The 21,220-nt window shown below is 32.7% G+C and overlaps 2 protein-coding genes and 1 long non-coding RNA gene across 3 annotated transcripts; 1 reads left to right on the top strand and 2 right to left on the bottom strand.

The window, feature by feature from the left end:
- Positions 1 to 4,469: 4,469 nt before the first annotated feature.
- On the top strand, positions 4,470 to 10,788 carry LOC140974383 (uncharacterized). The gene is made up of 3 exons (XR_012174774.1): positions 4,470 to 4,588; positions 10,134 to 10,211; positions 10,441 to 10,788. It is a non-coding gene; the product is annotated as an uncharacterized lncRNA (long non-coding RNA).
- A 459-nt stretch (positions 10,789 to 11,247) lies between these two features.
- Positions 11,248 to 14,600, bottom strand: LOC140974382 (uncharacterized). The gene is made up of 6 exons (XM_073437797.1): positions 14,115 to 14,600; positions 13,160 to 13,395; positions 12,809 to 13,067; positions 12,235 to 12,414; positions 11,997 to 12,152; positions 11,248 to 11,722 (listed from the first exon to the last, which is right to left on the bottom strand). The coding sequence occupies exons 1-6, from the start codon at positions 14,142 to 14,144 to the stop codon at positions 11,549 to 11,551; spliced, it is 1,035 nt and encodes a 344-aa protein (XP_073293898.1). The 5' UTR covers positions 14,145 to 14,600; the 3' UTR covers positions 11,248 to 11,548.
- Positions 14,601 to 17,809: 3,209 nt separating this feature from the next.
- On the bottom strand, positions 17,810 to 19,954 carry LOC140974381 (uncharacterized). Its single transcript, XM_073437796.1, has 4 exons — positions 19,944 to 19,954; positions 19,467 to 19,571; positions 19,096 to 19,293; positions 17,810 to 18,612 (listed from the first exon to the last, which is right to left on the bottom strand). Exons 2-4 carry the CDS (start codon positions 19,476 to 19,478, stop codon positions 18,286 to 18,288), a joined length of 537 nt encoding a protein of 178 aa, XP_073293897.1. The 5' UTR covers positions 19,479 to 19,571; positions 19,944 to 19,954; the 3' UTR covers positions 17,810 to 18,285.
- Positions 19,955 to 21,220: the final 1,266 nt, after the last annotated feature.

The following is a 21,220-nucleotide window of genomic DNA, read 5'->3' as shown; positions in this document are numbered from 1 at the left end:
GGTTTTGATCTTCTTCGTATCAAATATAAGTTAATTATGTACATTTCAATTTTAATCTTTTTTTTACCAAGAATACTTATGTGACACGACGACGCGGCATCCGAAAATAGCTAGAATAGCAAAATCTTAAAGAGACTGTTTTAAAAAAAATCGAAAAAAGACAAAGATATATATCACTAAAATTGTAATTTTTCTTCTTTCATACTACCATATATTAATATATTATAATATTTAGCATAGATAATAAAAACTATTTGACCTATGCACTTTAATAATTGACATGAAATGTCTTAAAATTTAATATAAAAATCATTTTAAAAACATATATACATTTCAACTCAATTCGACAAATGGCTAGAGTACCTTACATTTAGGAACACGTAAAAAAGGAAATTGAACAGTGTGTTTACATATATGGAAATAATTTCAACAAATCAATTGTATCCTTTGTTTAAATTAATTTTTTCAGTTATTAATATATATTACGAATTAAAAATCTCTCATTAAGATCCTTTTTAAGCTCTTTAAAAAGGACCAACAATATGTGTATGTCTCTTATGAGACGGTCTCGCAAATCTTTATCTGTGAGACGGATCAACCCTACCGATATTCACAATAAAAAGTAATACTCTTAGCATAAAAAGTAATACTTTTTCATGGATGACCCAAATAAGAGATCTGTCTCACACACGTTTTTGCTATGTTGTATAGATTGGAAGTGATGAAATGTAAAGATTATTATATATAGAGAAAATACTGTTTTTTTTTCTTTTTGAATAATTGAGATATACTTTCAATGGAAATTTTTTGGTAGTATAATCATGTAACAGAATTAATTTCTCTAATAAATGGAGGGCATTATACGACAAATACAAGAAGGTTATCTAATTAGTTTGTGGTATAAAATAATTAATTAATTTACATGTATTAAATTATGACAAAAATATGAATCAATTTTATGTTATTTATTTATTTAAATAGCATGCATGCATGTGATGCAATACAAAATAGATGGTACGAATGGTCTCCACGATGTATTGAATTTTAAATGTTCTCGCGTCGTTATTTATTGAATGAGTGTAGTTAGGTTCCGGTCGTCACATGCACGCAATAAGGCTCTTGAAATATGTGTGTGTGTGTGTGTGTGTGTGTGCGCGTGTGTGAAATTCGCGCACGGCTGAGCAGCTTGTTTCTTCTGTATATTTTTTATACATTAATTTTGTCTTATTTTCCGATAGTCCAAGGGCTCCATTTGTCCATATTAACTCAATCATGGTTTAGAAAATTCTAGTCCAGATAGAAATGAAAACCCGGCTCCATCACTGTATGTGTGTGTGTATAAACACAATATATAAAATGTTGCCAACTTGTGCATGTAAATTCTTTGATCATCTCGTGATAAAATGGTACTCGATCTACTTATTTAAAAAAAACAACATTATTCGAATAAACGTGGTATATATTAATGCATGCATGGGAATAAAAACTAAGAAGAACCAGAGAATATATATTTATTGAAGTTAAATCCACAAATACACTACACAGAAATGATCAATTCATATTTACATGTTCAAGAAAAAAAAAGCAATTCAAATTACATAAAATACAGTAGATGAAATAAACGAAAACACAAATATATAATGCATGGACATGAAATAAACTAAACTATAAATGCAATCCAAACAAATCATCCACCATCGATGATGCAATGTTTCTTAGTCATGCTTAGAATGACCTATACCGGGACTATTCCCAGGGGTCGTATGTCGGAAAGAATCCTCGTGCCCTTCATCCAGTTTCAACCAACGCAACCCACGTTGTTTAAGGTTTACAACATTATTGCCATTGCTGGTACTGCCATCTTTCAAATTCATTCTTGGGGATACAAATCGTCCTTCGATATGAAAATTTTGGTTTGATAGGATGAAAAGAATGAATATCAGACAAGTAAATGATTTGGCCATGTGAAATATATACAACAAGCTAAGTAATTGTATTGGAAAATTTGAGGATTTTGTGAAAGGAATAATTAGGGTGTGTTAGTTATCTTCAGAAGGGAGAAGAAATAGGAAGAAATATTGAGTTTTAGGGCTTGATTCAGCCATGTATTTATAGTGAAAAAGCTCGGAGATTAATGCATGTGGTCAGGTCCCTCAAACACCTAGGAAAGATTCCTCCATATGTGAGAGTTGCATGCAAGCTTTTCTTGAAATATACTTTAAGAATTCGAATAACAAAAAACCATACATTCTTTAGGTAATCCAGTTAAAATTAGCAAGATTATAACTTTCAGACCACAAAAATTGTTAGTTTATACATCTGATCTCGATCGAAATTCTTGAGTCACCCTTATCGTGGTTCGTTCATTACACATGAAATATGTGCAAGTGCATACATAAAGATTACGAGATTTTGGTTTCGACCGAGAAATTTAGTTCAATGTGGTTAAAAAATGACCCAAATCCCTTTCTATCTAAAAAAATGAGAAAATTACATTTTTGGTCATGTAATATACACTTTTTCTATTTTTTATCATGTTAATGGTGAAGATGTATTTTTAATAATGTGTTCTTTTACATCATTAGTTATTTTTTTTTACCATATTCCAGCTTGTTCATCGAAAATTGCTTATGCGGCGGTGGCTGCAGATGCTGACATGGATTTTTTTAAAGAAAATTGCATATTTCATGATACTAATTTTCCGACCATAAAATAAACCAAAAGAAAATGAACAAATCCCAGTTGTCACATAATATTATAAAAAAAAATCATGGCATATGTCTGATTTTCCTTGCAAAAATCCGTATCAACCATTAACGAGCCGTTATTTTCGGCAGATGCGATGGACTCCGGTCAAAAAATAAAAAAAAACATACAAGTTATATGACTAAAGATACAAATTCAATGTTAACATAATCAAAAATTAAAAACTGCAAATTCAAGACCACGAATGTAATTTTTCCTTAAAGAAGATGCGTAGTAATTAACTAATAATAGGAATTTCTAGACCCTAAACTTTTGACACCTTTTTTTAGATTATTCTATATTTGTATTTGATCAAAAATTCAAACCCGGTAAAGAATTATAAATAATTATGGAAACGAGTGGTTGTACCAAAAAGATTTTTAAAGGAGGTCGACATGTATAGCTGTTGAACAGCGAAACAATAATCGGACATGGCGCCTCTTCCCATACAAATTACGCATGAATACCTCTTCTGTCGAAATGAAGACATACCGAATATTAATGCATTTATTTATTTATTGTATTTTGAAATTAAGGACGAAAATAATGCATTTAGATTCTATTTTCAACATGCAGCAGATTCTCTCCCGACAATAATATTATGTAATGATTAGTACAATGAGCGGCCGCTATTAATTCGATCACCCCCACTTGGTTGAGTCGACATTTCATTCTAAGACTTTATTATTTATTAAGTCTTGTTCAAAATATACTCAAATCAGATCATAATAATTTATTTTTTTCTTTGTTATTTATTAGTAAGATTTAAAATTCCAAAAAAAACTCAAATAATACTTAAATTTTGACGATTAATTAATGTTCATCGAAATATTGTCGTGACAACAAAAAATTATGATATAGCTAGCTTTAAACATTGTCGACATGTCTGATGTATACCATGTCCGCACTCCTGTGAAAGAAGATTAAAATTTAAAAAATATTGCAATGTAGTTTACTAAACCATGAATTAACCGATAACAATACAAAAAATGGAAAAATGTGCAAATTATAAGAGCGAAAATGTTGCTTTCCATTTCATAGTTCCAATTAATAGAAATTAAGCGACTATTCGCAAATAGAGCAGTTACTCATAGTAGCAGTCACTACTTGTTTGAGCCGATTTGCTTATCTTGTTTCATAGTCCTTAAAGCCAGATCAAGCTCAGTCATATTAAATGGACCGAGACTGGCGAAAGGAGATTTCTTACTCTTAAAAAATTCACGGCATTAATCTCGGTAGCTACACCATTCGCAAAATTTAAATTTAAGAGAACATAACCTATATCTAGTTTTATTTAAAGAACCATAATCGACTAACCGTAACCTAAAATAATTGGCATTTTTATTTGAATTTATTTAAAAAGTACATACTTCAACATGATGATCATCACCAGTACTGGCGGAGCCACATGCTTCTATAGCCCGGGTGGTCCAATTTTTTTTAAAAAAATTTATATGTAAATTTTGTATAATTTTGGAATAATATGATATTAGTTCAGGTAGATCAATTTAAAATATTAAAAAATTTTAAAGTTTAAAATTCTAACTCGATCATAACCATATTTTAGGCTCTCACTTATCATCACCCTACAGCTAGCGTTTGAGGAACCCACAGGACAACTCGAACAAAAGTACGAGATTCTTCAAGATTCGCACTTTTGCGGCTGGCAATATTTAATTTGTAATTAACTAGTACCAGTCAAAATTATTGAAGAATCTCTTCACATAGAAAGGGACGGGTGTGGACCTTTCTTACCAAAGCAATGGAGGATAGACAATTAAATTCAAAATAAATAAAAACCCTTCAAAGGTTTCGTTCAACAAATTCGGACTCAGTTTCCAAGGTGAGACGATCGATTTATCCTGTATCTATTGTATAATTTTGTTGAATTTAGTTTTCAATGCCAATGTATTTGAAAAAAGATCGTTAAATTCGAAATTTATAGCTTGCATGTGCGTGTGATATCGACCTATATGCAAGTGCACAAGCTGTTAATTGGCTCTTCGTATTGAAAAGTTGGCCTTTTTAAATCAAAAAAGGCTTATTGGAGTGGTGGACAGGCTGATTGCTTTTGTTTTTCGATCCTAGGGTTAGGGATTGTTCTTGCCCCATTTGGGAATGCTATCCCAGCTTTTGCTTTTATCTCTCTTTAAAATTTATTGATTATGGACTTGTGTCTAACTCTACCAAAAGATAGCTCAACGAAGAAAATTGTCCAAGTTCATATATACAAGTCTCAAAAACTTAATCTAACTGAAGTGAGACATCTAACATTGACACTTGACAGTTTATCTTGATGTTTAATAATGAATTCTCTTACCGCAATATGGTGATTTTCAGTTGTTGAATTTAATTATTGTGTTTCTTGGACAGAATGTTTATTTTTGTCGATAAAACTCCGATCCCACAAAGTGGAAAACAGAGTCTTTTTATTTTAATGGTTCAATCACTTTTGCAAAGTGAGGATCTGGGGGATGTGACCGTAACTTAAGAAGAATTTTTTCAGTATCAAGACACTCGTGTTTTGACTACTCTTAGTTTTTTTTCCCCCATCAAATTTGTCGTCATTTTGTAGATTTGGTTAAAAGAGGAAAAGAAAAAGAGCCATAATGTTGAATAGATCTTCATGATTACTTTCATGAATGAACTGTCTCCACTCTTTGTCATACTACTCCTGTTTCAGTGTACTACTGAGCTGAAGTGAAATAATGGCTTGCAAATAGTTCACTTCAAAGCATGGAGTCGATTTTCTTTTTTATTTTTTGTATTTATGTTTGGTCTTGTGATTTTTGAGAGACTCTCTTACATTGAGAGGTCTGCATGTAGATATTGAAATTAAGAGGATACTTGGTTGAGCTTAGTTGTAAGCTGCTTCTTATTATTTTTTGTATTTATGTTTGTATTTATTGCCTAGTTGTATGCTGCTTCTTACTTGCAGTTAAGCATAGGATTATACGTGTGCATATTGTCTAGTTGTTTACATACAAGTAAATGCACCGAGGCACGTATGCATGGCTGGCTGATAAATGTGTATGGAGAGAAGAGAAAAGCTACATTTATTTTCTTGCAATAGATAGTAGTTATTTAGGTACACATAAGTACATAATTCACCTGTGACAAATTTCAACATACAAGACAAAGGAAATAGAGCCCTTGGTTTTGTTGGGTATACAAAATATTTACAAGATACCATAATATTCATGCATATGAACATTTCTTTAAACCCATGGTCACTTGTTCATGTTTTGGTAATAATGACCAACCCCTGGACTGTGGCCTGGTCCCGTGGGTCGAAAATCGTCAGTGCTTCCTGCGACATTGTGTCTTACACCTGATTCATAACTTTTCACCTTTGCTTGCACACTGTCCTTTTGTCCTGTAAAAGAGTGCCCGACTCCTGGACTATTTCCAGGTGCTGTGGGTCGAAAATCATCCGAATGAGATTTATCTGAACTGCCAAATTCATTGCTGTGATATGGTGTCATTGGTGGGAGAATTTGTCTATGTTCAGTGACACGTGGATTGCACTTTTTTCTCTCTGGGATTTTCTTACTGTTGATGGGTTTTGTTGCATGAGTTTGCATCCCTTCCTGGTTTTTGTTAGCACCAGACTCATTCTTCATCAGATCTTTTAGTTGCCTTCCCTCGGTAAACTGAATTTCTGGGCAGGCAAGACATGCAATGAAAAATATGAAGATATGGAGATACTGGATGCATGCCATTGAAAGAAAAAGAATGATGATTCTTTGTTTCTGTTTGAGACTGTGTAGGGAGATGATATTTTGCTCTGAAACACAATGTTTCCAACTCACAACTTATTTAGTATTTATAATCTTGGGGGTTTACTCATGTAAGAATCTTTACCATTATAAATTGTATTCATTAAAGTGTTGACCTACTACGTGTGGTCCATAATTCTTGACCTTTTCAATTTACCTTCTAATATTTTGTGGTGTTCCTTGTTAAAGGCAATCAATTCTTAATACCTCCCGCCTTTATCGGTTTAAGTTTCCATCTCTTAAATGATTTAGTCATTTAAATAGGTAATAGAGCGTGATCGAACATGGTTCATTTTTATCTTTTATATATTCATCCATACATCTCATTAATCGTTTAACCTTTTGTGGACTGCAATCTCATAAAAATTATATGTTTCTCTGCATGTTAAGTGTCTTTTCAATTGAAGAGTTTTAACCTGCTTTCATCATTTATGTCTATCTTTCAGTACTTTTCTTGAACCCCTGAAGGAAAATTTTGACCGCCAAAGAAGATGAAGAAGAGTTGAATTCTAATATCTAAGTTGAACACTTTCAATTGTTTACAAGTTAAACTTGAGGCGAGTGCTAGGAATTGGCTCTAATTAGGTCAAAATTATGAACTATTTTCTATGTTATCATGATATGATAGGAGCTTCACATGGTTAATTCACATGCAACATAGGTGGTGATTTTGTGTGATTGTTGAAAAAATTGAAGTGCATGAGTGGTTTTGCTCTTCAATCCTTTTTCAGCTAAAATTTAACAGCCTTCATTTCCTCCAACAGGTCACATGGGTTTCTTATTCTTTTCTCTCTTTCGTTCACTGTCACTGTCTGGTTTTGAAATTTTCTCTTAGAACATTTTTAAATATTGAACATGTTTCTACAGATAACTAAAGGAAGTCATATATTTGTCTGAACATGAAATAAATATCATATCGACCGCCAATTAGGGAAAAAGATCTATATGCACTGGTAAATGATTTATAAATTTTTGGTAGGCCGTCTCATAAAATGAGGTTTATAGCTTGACACCTTGGAATTATAACGGCCTTTCATTGTGTTCAAGTGTTGCTTTATTATTTATACATTTGAGGTGGTGGTTGAATGATATTTTTTGGTAAATAAGATCAGGAAATCTAGATTTCTTGGATTAATAAAATACCAGAAGAGACCCAATTGGGCTTAAAACAGGAAATGTGGTTGAAAAAGGCTTGGATTCTGTGTACTTGCCACTTTGCCATGTCTTCTCCTTTATGTGGACGGCTCATATGCAAGCTTTAAGTTATTTTGGTCAACAAAATCAAGCAAACACATCTGTATTGTGCTTTATGCTTAATTTTATTCATGGCAATTTTGAGCTTTTAAATTGATAAGTTCAGATTAACAATGATAATATAATAGCACTTTGAGCTATACCATCAATTTTTTTGTGATTTTCTAGACTTTCTAATGCCACAAATTGCTCTGTGATGAAGTGCCTGTTTCCTAATATTAGACTTTGTTGATAACCATAGAAAATGGCCTTGTTTATTCCTGTTTTACCATGCTATTTGGTGGTTAAACTTTGACTTGTATTTGTTGTTTGGTCCATGTCTGTTTATTCATGATCTTGCATAAACGAAACTCCGAAATCTGAATAGTCAGGCTTTTACAGATCAATGGTTCTGTCGGTGATTTGTTTTCATATGCTGATAATCGTAAACTGAAGCAAACCCATCCTTTATCGAAGTAGGTAAAATATCTCAAGATGCATTTTTTCTGTCATCTGTTGCAGCACAACTTTTTCTGAAAATGTATGTTGTTGCATTTTTATGATGAAACTTGTATGAAGATGTTATTTTGGGCTTAATTGTGATAAAAATACAGCATGGGAACAATAATGGTAATACAATTTAAGGGCACTAATAGTGGCAAACATGTATGCTTATGTTTGTTGAATATTAATTAAGCTGAGAATCTTTGTTTCAATAACTCCAGGGGAAAAGGAAACTGTTTTTTTATTCCTAGGATGGTTTAGTTTGACAAATGTTATTTGACCAAATATCTCGTCATAACCAAAATTTGCGATTATGTAAACTATTAATATTTTACAAAAACTTCAGAGCCATCAAACCTGAGTGCCCGTTGCACTATGTCGAATGTGCTTCTTTGTTACTGTTTGGTGTTGAATTTCAAAGAAGTTAAAGGAAGCAAATGATGATCTTTAAACGGTGATACCTCAACCCTCCATTTTCTTTGACTCTACACCAATATGGAATTGAGAAACAGATTCCTCAAAAAGGACATAACATGGTTGGTTCCTTGGGTTTTGGAACCATCTCCCTGAGTTGGCCCACTGGACCGTGGAAATCAAAGAAGCCATACTATATTTAGAGAAGAGAGACCATCTGTTTCTCTACTGTGCCAACCTGTAGACCACTATCATGGTTAATAGTTTAATATTATCATAAACCATATACTACACCAGTACACCTAGTGCAAAAGAATGTTACTTGATAGTGACCCTTGCGGGCAAGACAGCGGATCTTCATGTGCCTTTTGAATCTTAATGATTTGGATTTTATTATACAGCGTTTGATTTTCTTTTTCTCTTTTCTTTACCTTCTTACATTCACTGTGGCTTTTACTTTTCACGAAATGCTTTTATTGAGAATTTACTGCACGGATTAAATTCAAGTTCCTAGGAAAAATAATTATAACTTTGGAGTGTGGAGAATTTTCCTTATTCCTTCAGATGATGTGTTTCCCTTCGAATGAAAACAATTTTCTCATGCAAATGTCCTAAATCTTATCGTACCAGATCCTGGACTTAATATCAAGTAGCATTTCATCATTCAGATGATGGAGTTTATTTACTCAACAAACTTCACATTTTGTGGATATTATTTTGCATTGAATAGATGTTGATTTTGATCTGATTTTGGTAAATAAATTATTGGATTCATGCATGTTTGATCCTTTATCAGTGTTCATGTCTTTTATGATGTTTACGAGAATTATAAATTATGTTGATGATGCCTTAAATATGATGCTGATATTTTATACTGTCCGCTCATTAGGGATTTATTACATTCTTCGGACAAGATCATGACAGTTGAGGTTATCAATTCATTTGACTGTTATTGTTCAGTTTTAACACCTTTTCTTGCTTTTTGTCAAGTTTTAAGGCCCAGCCTGGCACTGAAAGTTAATTATTCAATAAAACCGAGGATCTACCTCTTCAGTTCTGACATAATATTCTACATTTATATTGTTTGTGTTATTACAAAATTTATTAGAAATCCTCCAAAACACTAAATAAGAAAGAAAAATTAGTGATTTCATGTCTAATGGGGTCATATCTAACGCAAACTGAACCTTAGTCACAGCTGAAGTAAATACATTGGTAAAATAGTAGAACATGAACATCTATCTGATGTCCATCTGAATTAGAAAAGATGAATTTCGCTTTGCACTTGCTTATGTATGGTGGTGAAATACAGATAATCCAAACTGAAAGATAATGAAGTCAGTAGCAAATGCATGAGAAACAATATATACATGCATGCATATCTATTCACAGCACTTACGACACAGATTTTCTAAGCCTATTTTCGTAAAGAATGTCCAATTCCTGGGCTGTGACCAGGTGCTGTGGGCCTGAAGCTGTCTACATTTCCTGGAGGTGGCGGCTGAGACACAGCTGATGCTTGGCTTGGTGGTAACGGTATCATTGTTGAACTAAACTTTGCCTTGTTATTATATGCTGTGAAACCAGAGTACTCCTTGATTAATATTTTACCATGTTTATCCAACTTTCTGGAGTCTTCTTGTGAAATCTTTGTGAGTCGGAGTAAATTTATTCTCGTCCTTAAACTCCGAGTTTCTTCCCTCTGCATGCTATATTTTTCGGGATAGTACTATTATGAGGATTAAGACGGTCAGCTTTGATGCAGCCATTGAATGTGAGAGGTTGAGGCTAAACGGTAGAGAAGGCAATACACTCAGTAATGCAGGATGCTGAACTCCCTACGTTCTCGGGGTATTTTTATAACCAACAGCGTCAAGGTAGGTCCAAATTGGTTGGAGATTCTTTAATGGGCTGTACACATTACATCATACTATTCCTTTCTTAATTATCGGGAATGCTTCAGTCTGAGTTATATCTGTTTAGATTCATAGCATGGGTTTTAGTTTTCCTAAATAAAATGGCGTTACGTGTGTATATAAGCATGATCTTGGGTATTTATGTAAAACACGCCCATATGCTCAAAGTGTCCTTTCCAGAAACTAAAATTTTCAGATTTATTGCATCTTTTGTTTCTAGACGTGAAATTTAGTGAAATTGGTTCTTCACGACTTGATTATGTGCAACAAAGGTTGATTTGAATTGATTTGTGACATTTTGGTTTGGTACATTTTTAATGATTTGATTTGCACCATCATTATTCAGATGTAACTTTTAGCGCTGCTTTAGAAACTCGGTTCACAAGATATTAGATCAAAAGGTCGTAACTAATTTCGAAGGTTATTTTTCTTTCTTTTCCTTTCTTTTCTTCTTCTTTTCTTCTTGTGTGTTGTAGTCTCCTCTGTGGTTAAGCATATTTAGTAAAACGTGAAGTTAGTGAAAACATACCACTGCTATAAGCGAAAATACACCAATCCGGTCAATGAAAAGAGGTGGTTGTGGTTCTTAAGAAGAAAATTAGAGTCTTAGCCAAACCATAGCAAACCCGAACCACAGAGTAGATGAAGCAGCATACACAGCAATGTCGTACCAGTGAATGCGAATAAATAAAAATCAAAAGCCAAAAATTACATCACATTCTCCTTGACAAGGCTATACAAAATGTTACACAGCTATACAAATCCTCGGACGCTTACAAAAGGCAACCAACCAAAAAAGAAGCATTGGGCAAGCAAAAGATGAAAAAGAATGACCCGGTCAGCAAGAAATTTGAATTAGGAAACTAACAAGGTGAAGATCAACGTTGCATTGATCGATCCATTATAAAACTATATCAGGGCCGGCAAGAGTCAACTTCTGTATCTTACTAAAATGCACTAATCAACGTAGTCACTATTTAGGAAGCTTTCGTATTTGGTTCCACTTAGAGTCTTGTTAACATCATCCCAGTTCTTCATGTGCTCAGACAATGATCCTTTGTGTATCTTCACTTGCCGACTAGTTAACTCCATTTTCGGTAACCCAAGAAAATCTAGAATATCCCCTAGTTTCTGAAAAATAACAGGAAATAACCACAATGAAGAACGGTGAATTATTTTATCCCACTGGATAAATGAACCGTCTATATCTAAGTTTGGATCAATTGAGGACATTGTCCAAGAATTTTGCTGCAGTTAATGAACCCAAATTTCCATTCTATTTTCCAAATTCTTTTACCCAGAATCATCGGACCTGGTTTCTTAAACCTATGACCATCGAGGTCGAACATGAAACAGTGCTTTTTAACATGTTAACTATTTTGATCAAAAGCTGAAAAGCACTCACAGTTCGATTCTTTATGAGGTCTTCATAGTAGAGAACAATGTGCCTGGTGTTGGTGAAATAATCCAATGCTTCCAAGACCATCTTCTCCATGAGTTTCAAATCCATTACCAGTGATGTTGAGTTGATTACAGGTTTGTATGTAGATAGAGTCTCCGCCTGCATTAAGCATGCAAAAATATTAGATCTTTATACAACGGTGCAGTTAGTTATACAAGAGGATGAAGAAGGAAATTGTTACCTCTTCGTGTGTGTGCACATGGGACTTGTGCGTACCATTCAGGAGTTTAGCATATCTATCGTAAGAATTTGCTAGCACTGAAACCATCCTACGGAGTAAATTTCTCCGGAAGAGAAATATTACTGAAACACCTCTATCATTGAAATATTCAAGGATTTCTTTATGGTATTCCATCAATCCCTGAATTAGAAATAAGAATTAGAAATAATGAAAATGATTGGTGTTTGTTTTTTTAGGACTGAGCACCTACTCTTATATCAAAAGCCACAATCAATAGTAACTGGATAATTAAAATTCTTTCAGATATACAACAACTCAAACATCATGATCCTACCGCCATCCCATACAGGCAGACTTATAGAAGATCAGGGGCAATTATAGCTTCTCAATGGTTATACTTGTGATGAGAACTATTAAATAAGCAACTGAGACTGATGAACAGATTTCGCTTCGAGTAATATGAGATTGGTGCTAATCAGACCAATTCTGGTAATATTACAATAAGTTACGTAACAAAATAGAATGGCTAGATAAAAAAAAAATATCAGTAAGAAAGAAGTATGTGATATTTTACCTGATTAAGCATCCACTTGAAGCCAACGGCAGCCGAGCAATGATTCTTGGAAGCACTAGTGAGCCAGTCCAAATTGTAAACATGATCCAGAGTCATCAAAATTGAAGAAATATTACTTCTTCTCTCCTTCACTGAGAATATCTCACCATTGGAACTTACATTAGTATGGCTATTCAGTAGAGTCTCAAACCATCCACTCCCAGATCTTTGCATTGATAGAATAGTGAATAGTCGCACCGGATTACAGGCACATTCAGCCCTAGCACGCATAAAAGAGCATGCATTTAAAACCAAATCCTATGGGCTATGGGAAATTGCAAATTTTGAATAAAACACAGGTATCACAATTACCTGCTAAAGGTGGTGGGATTGGGGTAGTACAACTGTGGAGTTTGAGATCTATCGACGCCGTTTGTATGGCAATGCCTCGTATTAATTTTGATGTTTAGTACTTTTGTTTGGCTAAGAAAATTGGTTTGCTTTAGACAGACCGAGCATATATAAACACCACACACCACGGCAAAAACTAAGACTATCATCCTTAATGAAGCTGGGGATTTCTTGGGAGATTTTACAGTTATGGTGCCCTGTTGATTGCAAAGGGAAAACATTTATCACTGTCAAAGTAAGAGTTTATTTAATTCGTGTCTTACAAGATTATATCTTCCTAATATATGTGTATATATTTATTTATTTATTTATCTCAGAACATAGTACTAGAATCTACATCACAATCTCACAATTTTTCCTCCTTTCTGATCAATGGAATTTAAAAAATTTCAGCAGTTGTAAAGATGTCTACCAAGATATAAGGGAAAATGGAAAACAACAGTAAGACATTTGAGACCCAAAAGAGAAGAGGAAAGTAGTTTGCAAAGCCATCTAAAGAAGAAAAACAACTGGCCAACTCCCAAAGATAGCAAATAATATAGAACACGAGTACAGCTAAAAAAACACCACATTTTACAGGGAGCGGAGCAAAAACCCAAACCTCAGCTTCTCTCATGCATTCAAATAAGACAGATGCGGATATCGCAACTTTTTCAAAAGGACGTCCCATGCACCTCAAAACTCATCCCAAAGTTCCCAACCCAGTAATATACAAATCCAAACTCCAATCAGATTCCAAAATTCTCGGAACATAATATACATAATCTAACCTCCACCCCTCCCTCCCCAAAAAAAAAAAAAAACTGAATTCTTGACATGAGGAGCAACCCCACTACTTAAAACTTAAAAGACAAACCCATACAACTAAACCAAGAAAGAAGAAACGCAAGAAAAGAAAAGAAAAGAAAAAACTCACCTTGGTGAAGAGACAGATGTCTTCGGCCATTATACCTCGCAAGAATGAAATAAAACCCAAGAAGGTTCTTTACCCGACTGTAATATTTGTGTGTATAATATAATGTACTCTACATTAGCTGTAAGAAATTGCGCCTTGTAGTAAGCAGTGGAGAAAAAAACCAAAGCTCTCGTTAAGCACAAAGACGTTGATGGGTACAGCTGGGGGGCTGGGGCACTCTTCTCTCCTCTCTTGCCTCTGCCTTTTTTGCCAGGCTTTTCATTTTTCTAGCAAGTATAAAATATACTACTACAAGAAATTGTTGCTTTCTAGCAAGTATAAAATTCAAGTTATTAATTATTCTAGCTAGAGGTGTAGAGGGTTAAATAAACAAGTAATTGTAGAGTTTTGATGTGCTCAAAAACCGAACTTTATTCTTCCAAAAGAAAAAAAATTCAAACTTTAAAAGAAATAATTCTTAATCAGTACAAACGAGGGGAAGTTGATGAAAAATTCCCAATCAAAATATTTCTTTGAGTTCACTCCCTACCCACAAAATTGTGGTACTATGTCATACAAATTGTGGTACACTTCATGTGGAAATGTGGTACTAAAAAAGTACCCAGGGACTGAATACAAAAAAAACGACGGCTGGAGACTGAAGGCCAATTTCTCGTACAAACTACTGTAATATAATAATTTTCTTGAAACAACAACTCAATAAAACACATAATTTAAGGCATGGCAGCGGGTAAAAGCTGAGTAGCTATTTACACTAACAACCCACTACGCGTGTATCAAATATACTTGTTCTTGTTTATTGTTTTTTTAGAATAAACAGTGCATTATTATATGATAAATTATTTTACAAATTGCTTTCTTTGATCCAAAATATCTTATACATATTAATCTTCCATTTAATTATATACGTTTTATTTTCTTTTTCGATTGTCCTAAATATATAATACATTTTATACGTTAGTTATATTTATTCTTATTTTTTACTAATATAATTTTCTTCACTAAGTTTAGGAAAATATATAAATTTTTTTGAATAAATTAAATACAGAATAAATAAGAAGTTTGTTTGTTGACTTGTTTTTCTAATAATTTTTGTAATTTAAATGAAAAAAGCAAGCAAATCAATATATTTAAGACTGAACGAGTGATATTTTTGTGTATTATCTCATATAAATTAATTTTTAATTTTGATATATTTGTATTAGATAACTTCATTTAAATAAAGAGTAAATTAAAATTAAAAATTTTAAATGATTTTTTAAAATTGTTTCATAATTAATTAAAATAATTATTTAAGTAAGATATTTTTTGTTATTTTTAAAATTTAAAGTGTTTAATGGTATTTTTTGAATATTTTTAAGATTAACGATAATATGATCATTTTGTAAAACACCGTGATACCGAGACCACTCCATGGGTATGTCATTTATAACATAGTTAGTGTTAGATGTACAATTAGATTTATACACATAATTATATGTTTCTTTTTAAAGGTAATAAAAAATAAAAGAGATCTAATTGGATTCAATAGTATTTTTATGATTCATGATAAAGAATGTTAGTCTTAAGTGTATATTAAAATTTTCATTTATAATAATATAGTTAGTTATATATGTCTATTTAAAAAACTTTAATGAAACTATTAACATATGTTATTGAAAAATTATGCGTGAATTTAAATATCATATTTTCAAATTCCAAGAATGATTTTAGAGTACAGATCTTTACTTTTTCAACTTTCATGTATTAATTATGGCTGAGTTCAAGTTACTTCTCAAAATAAGCAAAAATAAATAAATAAATCTTCTTGAAATTGTTGATGCCTACATTAAATTTCCCGCTTAATATTGACCGTTGGATGGGCCTGATGCAGTGCTTGACGTCTACGTGACGTTTATGCAATCCTACTACCAAAATTACCACATCATCGCCAACTGACACCCACATCATCTTACTAGGTTACGTTGGATGGGACACGTGTTTGTATGATGTCGTTTTGTTTCTAAATTTATATTCGTTTCATCAATCTTTTTTTATTAGGTAGTAGAATAAGGAATAGTTTGGTATACGTGATAAGAGAGAGATCGATAAATAATCTTCTTTATTTCACGTTTGATATCTTTTTAGAAAATTCATGATATTATTGATAAATAATCTTCTTTATCTCACGTTTGATATCTTTTTAAAAAGCTCATGATCTCATGATAATATCATGAACCCGTGATAAATAGTTTTATACAAGGATAAATGGATAATGTATTCCTTTAATGACATGTGATAATTTTAATCTAATGATAAAAAACACCACAAATGACTTAATTGCCCTCAATATATAAAAAGCTTAAACTATATCGTCCTCTCATTTCACCGCCCCATCAAATAAATATTTTTATTTTATTTTTATATATTATATAATATGATAATTATATAAATGAACTCAAGATAATTATATAAATTATTTTTATAAATCTCAATAAAATTATTATTATCACTCGATTAACTTTAAAAATTGATATTTGACTTGACTCACAAAATCAAGTGCTCAATTATCATATTATATAATATATAAAATTAGGTAAAAATAAATAAATTATGCAAACACCGTCGGCGAATGAACAGATAAGAAATATGAACTCAAGCAACAACTTTGAAATTATAAAATTTATTATGATAAGGTTAATTTTATCATTACAATCTAATATATAAATTTAATCACTCTTATTAAAATCATACCAAATATTAAATATAATATCCTACATCTTATATATCATTAACTTATTTTTATATTATTTATCACATGTTTATCCAATCATGTGTATCAAACTATGCCTAAAAATAGTTGTTACAAATTAAATAAAAAATAGAAATATGATAAATACTTAATAAGAATAATGTCAGAAAATCATATCATGGGCCAATTCATGTCTCAACTTTAGTAATAGATATAATATGACCTCCTCAATATTAAATATGCTTTGCAATTCATTCAAAAGCACTAGTAATATAGAATCACAATTTGGTGCAAAAGGCAAAAGTGCTGCTACAACAGATGGGAAAAACAGCATTCATGAGAAATATTCGTGCTTTAATTATTGAACGCTTTTGCTTTGAATTGACGACACATCCATTCATTTCACAAGCGAGGCCATTTTCATATGGAGAAAATTTTACTATGAAATTCTATCAATAAGTGTTTGTAACTTCCAAAAAATATTTAAATCAAAAGTGAAGAATCGTTTTTTTTTAAAAATCACACACACACACACGCCTTTTTTTAGAAAAACTATTAGGACCTTTTTTAAAAAAGAAATATAAGCATCTTTTTGGAATCCATAAAAGTGGAATGATGATTAAATCAGCCACTCTTTGGGCCACCTTGTATATTGTTTTAGCTGGTAGCTTAGTTGGAGAGGGGGCAGCTTAGTTGGAGGGGGCACAAATTGAGCCATATTCCTTACTGATATAAAACAGACATTCAAAATTTTCAAATTTATTTCTGTCAAAAAATTAAGGGATTTGGTTGGATTAATTTAATTATAGCTTCGAAATTCATTTGGTTAGGTATGATAAATCTAATTTAGATCATATTCACCAATCGGCTCACACAAAATTCTTGTGATAACTTGTCATGATTTAATTTTGTGAGCCGAATACTCATGAAAAACTTAAATATTCATCGTAACCAAATCCTTGCTTGGATTCAATATATCCAAAAAGGTATTGCTGGGATTCAATATCCAATTAAGGCATTCGAATCTTGACAATGATGGATACGTCGACAATAACTATGCGATCTGAAATGTATTCCATCTCATACAATACATATACGGATCAATGACACATGTATGATGTACCACTCTTCTATATATATGCATGTATACATATTGAAAGAGGAGATGTACCAAACGGAATAATATGAGATGAATTTGCTAACGCGGCTGACACTAGCACAAATGTTAAAAACTACTCGAGCAGTTTTGGAGCTAGGAGGCTGAGAAGTCACAGTTTCCTCGAAAGAGTTATGCCGTTTGGATTGAGAATAATATCGCGGGTAATATTCATCAATCATTCTACACTTGACATATCTTGCTAGTCTATGATTTATAGAAATTGATCCACATGTGAAGATGATTTTTTTTTTTTAAATGAAGACTGAGACTCACCATAACTTTCAGTATAGCATTTTCGTCACATCCAATATCAGTGGACGAGATTTGATTAGGACTGTTACCATCTTCGTGAGTCCTAGTAAGATGAGTCCTAGTAAGATGGTCCTAGTACTACCAAGGATAACATAACTTGTGAAGATCCTTGGGTGCAAGTACCATCTCCAAGCAGAGGACTGCCGAGTTCTTTTAGGGAACTGATCCATAAAAGTCCCACAAACTGGTCTTTGCACATTTGGAAGCTTGAACCATTCGCTATGCGAGTGTAGTGTAGTCCTTACAATTTTCATAAGCTTGGGTTCTTCAATGCCTAGACGCCTACCAACAGCAACCTTTTCACAACACATTAATTGCCAACGTCTCCCAAGAATAAAAGACGAGCTAGTGACAAATTAATCATTTCCAGAAATATATTATAGAAGACTTCGGAGCTCCCTTTTTACACTCTAACCATCCCCTAAACACAATACTTACTGGTTGATGACTCAGCATGCTAGCACGCATACAAACAATGGACAATCAGATATGCATGACAATGTGGCTAACAAACGTAATGAGATATGATTAATGGTAGAAATCCATCCCTGTGAACTAATTATCCTAATTTACTGAATGAAATTAGCATAACCCTCCAACTGAATAATCCATTTTGCAATAATCCTACAGATTATTTTCCATTTCTAAAGCTCTTTGACGACAATGTTTATTCTATTTGAAAGCAAAAAAATTATTCCAGGAAACTCCAAGATACCTGACATAGAGATCTAACGAAAAAATACAAAAAAATTTAGTATAGGGTCATGAACATGTAAAACCTGAAGTGAAGTTGCGAGGGCATCTAACCGCAAGTTGCCAAGGGTTGCTTCTTCATTCAGTGTCAGAAAAGTCAACAATACCTCTTTCAAGGGCTTAAGCAAACTCAGAGCTTTAGCGGTCAAAGGACCCAAATGGGATGAGGCAATCTTAAGTGCACTATGATGCTCACCATCGCGGACAAGCTTCAGGAATTCAACCTGCATTCAGAATAAAATTCAGATTGATTTCTTTCTATCTTATAGGTAAGGTATTTTTTTAAATCTTTCAACAGAAGAGATGCAAAACACAAATCAACCTGTACCAGTTGGAATAACAACAAAGGGTTCTCGGTAAAAAATTCTGGATACAAATAATTTATATGTTCAACAACCTCCACTGGCATTCCCTTGCTAGCTAATTCCTTTATGCCCAGGACAATCTCATACTTGTCTGCTCTCTTGCTCAAAGTGTCCACCAAGGATGACGTATTCAAATCCTGTGGAACAAGGTCACAAAACTCAAATACATATTAATAAAATCAGCACTAGATAAAGGATCTACAACAGCAAAGCCCAAAACAATTAAGTCAACAAATGAGCCCATTAACTCAAGCCCATCCAAGATAGTAAGCTCATGCAATAGCTGTACATCTGATCCAATAAACTAGACAATCGAAGGATTATTCCAGAACAAGGGAATTTGTTAATTTGTTGTGACAAACTGTTAAATCCCATGACAGATGTCAAAATCTTAGTGATACCATTTGTACATAAAATACTGTAAACGAGGGGAAAAAAATCAGAAATGAATTCATTTTTACTGAGAATCAAAACCTTTCTTTTCATTCCTTTTCTTTAACTGCACCTACTTCCGTAATCACCGACCGTGACACAAAATCAGTACCTACTTCTGTAAGCACCTAGCATTTTTGCGTAATCACCGACCTTCGGGTCGGTATGAGTAGGATTTTTTAAGACTCGCTTTCATCCACATACACGAAAATCTTCATAAACGATTACTCATTTATTTAATCGGGTAAAAATCTCATTCATACTCTTCTCTATTTGGGTTGGATATTGGATTCTTCGTCGAGTTTCGAAGGAAATTGACATCCCTAGTCTTGTGGGATCTTATCAAGAAAATGATTGGAGAAGGCAATGAGTCGGGTCTAAACTCGGTCCGTATTAAACTCTCTAGAATGGGCAGGTTTAGACCCGGTCAAGCAAGTCCTGAGATTCAATGGTATTTTAATCCCTAATTTTAGATCATATTATTTTAAAATTGAAATAATTTTATTTTATAATGATATATTTAAAATAAATATATATAATTATAAGTTTTATTTTGTTATTAATTGAATTTTAATTAATAGATTTTAACTTGTGATAATATTTTTTTGTACATATATATAATTACTCAAATATATATTTGGAAAGTAAATTTAATGATTTATTAATTTTTTAAAATCTTTTATTGTATAATGACTTAATTTTAAAGATGTAGAATTTTTAGCGGGTCGAACGGGTCCAACTTAGATTGTAATTATCGGTTTTTCGGGTGGGACAGATCTAAAGTGAGGCGGGGCAGATCCGTGTTCGTCCAAACTTGCCTCATTGTCTCATCCCTAGAAATGATGAGGTCCACCGGCTCATATATTCTTATGGTTGAGTTCATGCTACTTTTTAGATGATCTGTATTGTTTTGGAAATGTGGAGGCCGTCCATATGCAAAATTTTAGAGGCCACATGAACGAAACAATTTCGGTCATTGGATGTTGATAGATACTCAGGGTAGTCTAATATTAATCGTATCAAAGCACGACTTCGTCTTTGTGCCTTCTGTAATTGGCCGAGTCTCTATTGCGTTATATTATCCGTTTTCGATAAATCTATAAGTTTGTGTTTGGATTGATAGATTTAATTTAAATAGAAAGATTTGATTTGAGAATGTATTTGAAACTTGAATGTGAAATGACAACTATATTAGATATATTTCTTATAAATCTCAATTACAACTATATTTTCCTAAATTAACAAAATATGTATTTAAAATTTAGCTAATAAAAATTCATCTGACTAACAAATTATTCAAAGGGGAAATGAGGCAAATAAATAGCTTGGCCAGATATAAATTTTTTTTTTCCAT

This window comes from Primulina huaijiensis, chromosome 3 (assembly GCF_012295235.1).
Source record: "Primulina huaijiensis isolate GDHJ02 chromosome 3, ASM1229523v2, whole genome shotgun sequence".
Taxonomy (NCBI): Eukaryota; Viridiplantae; Streptophyta; class Magnoliopsida; order Lamiales; family Gesneriaceae; genus Primulina; species Primulina huaijiensis.
Note: the sequence above shows the minus strand (reverse complement) of the source record. Positions and strands in the feature narration are given on the sequence as shown.

Excerpts from the sequence above, each read along its gene's own strand:
- LOC140974382 (XM_073437797.1), bottom strand. The coding sequence starts at position 14,144 with ATGGCCGAAGACATCTGTCTCTTCACCAAG. Across the intron at positions 13,396-14,114 it reads ACATCTGTCTCTTCACCAAG|GGCACCATAACTGTAAAATC; the intron begins GTGAGTTTTTTC and ends TGCAATCAACAG. Across the intron at positions 13,068-13,159 it reads AATCCCACCACCTTTAGCAG|GGCTGAATGTGCCTGTAATC; the intron begins GTAATTGTGATA and ends TATGCGTGCTAG.
- LOC140974381 (XM_073437796.1), bottom strand. Across the intron at positions 18,613-19,095 it reads CCCTCGCAACTTCACTTCAG|GTTGCTGTTGGTAGGCGTCT; the intron begins GTTTTACATGTT and ends TGTTGTGAAAAG.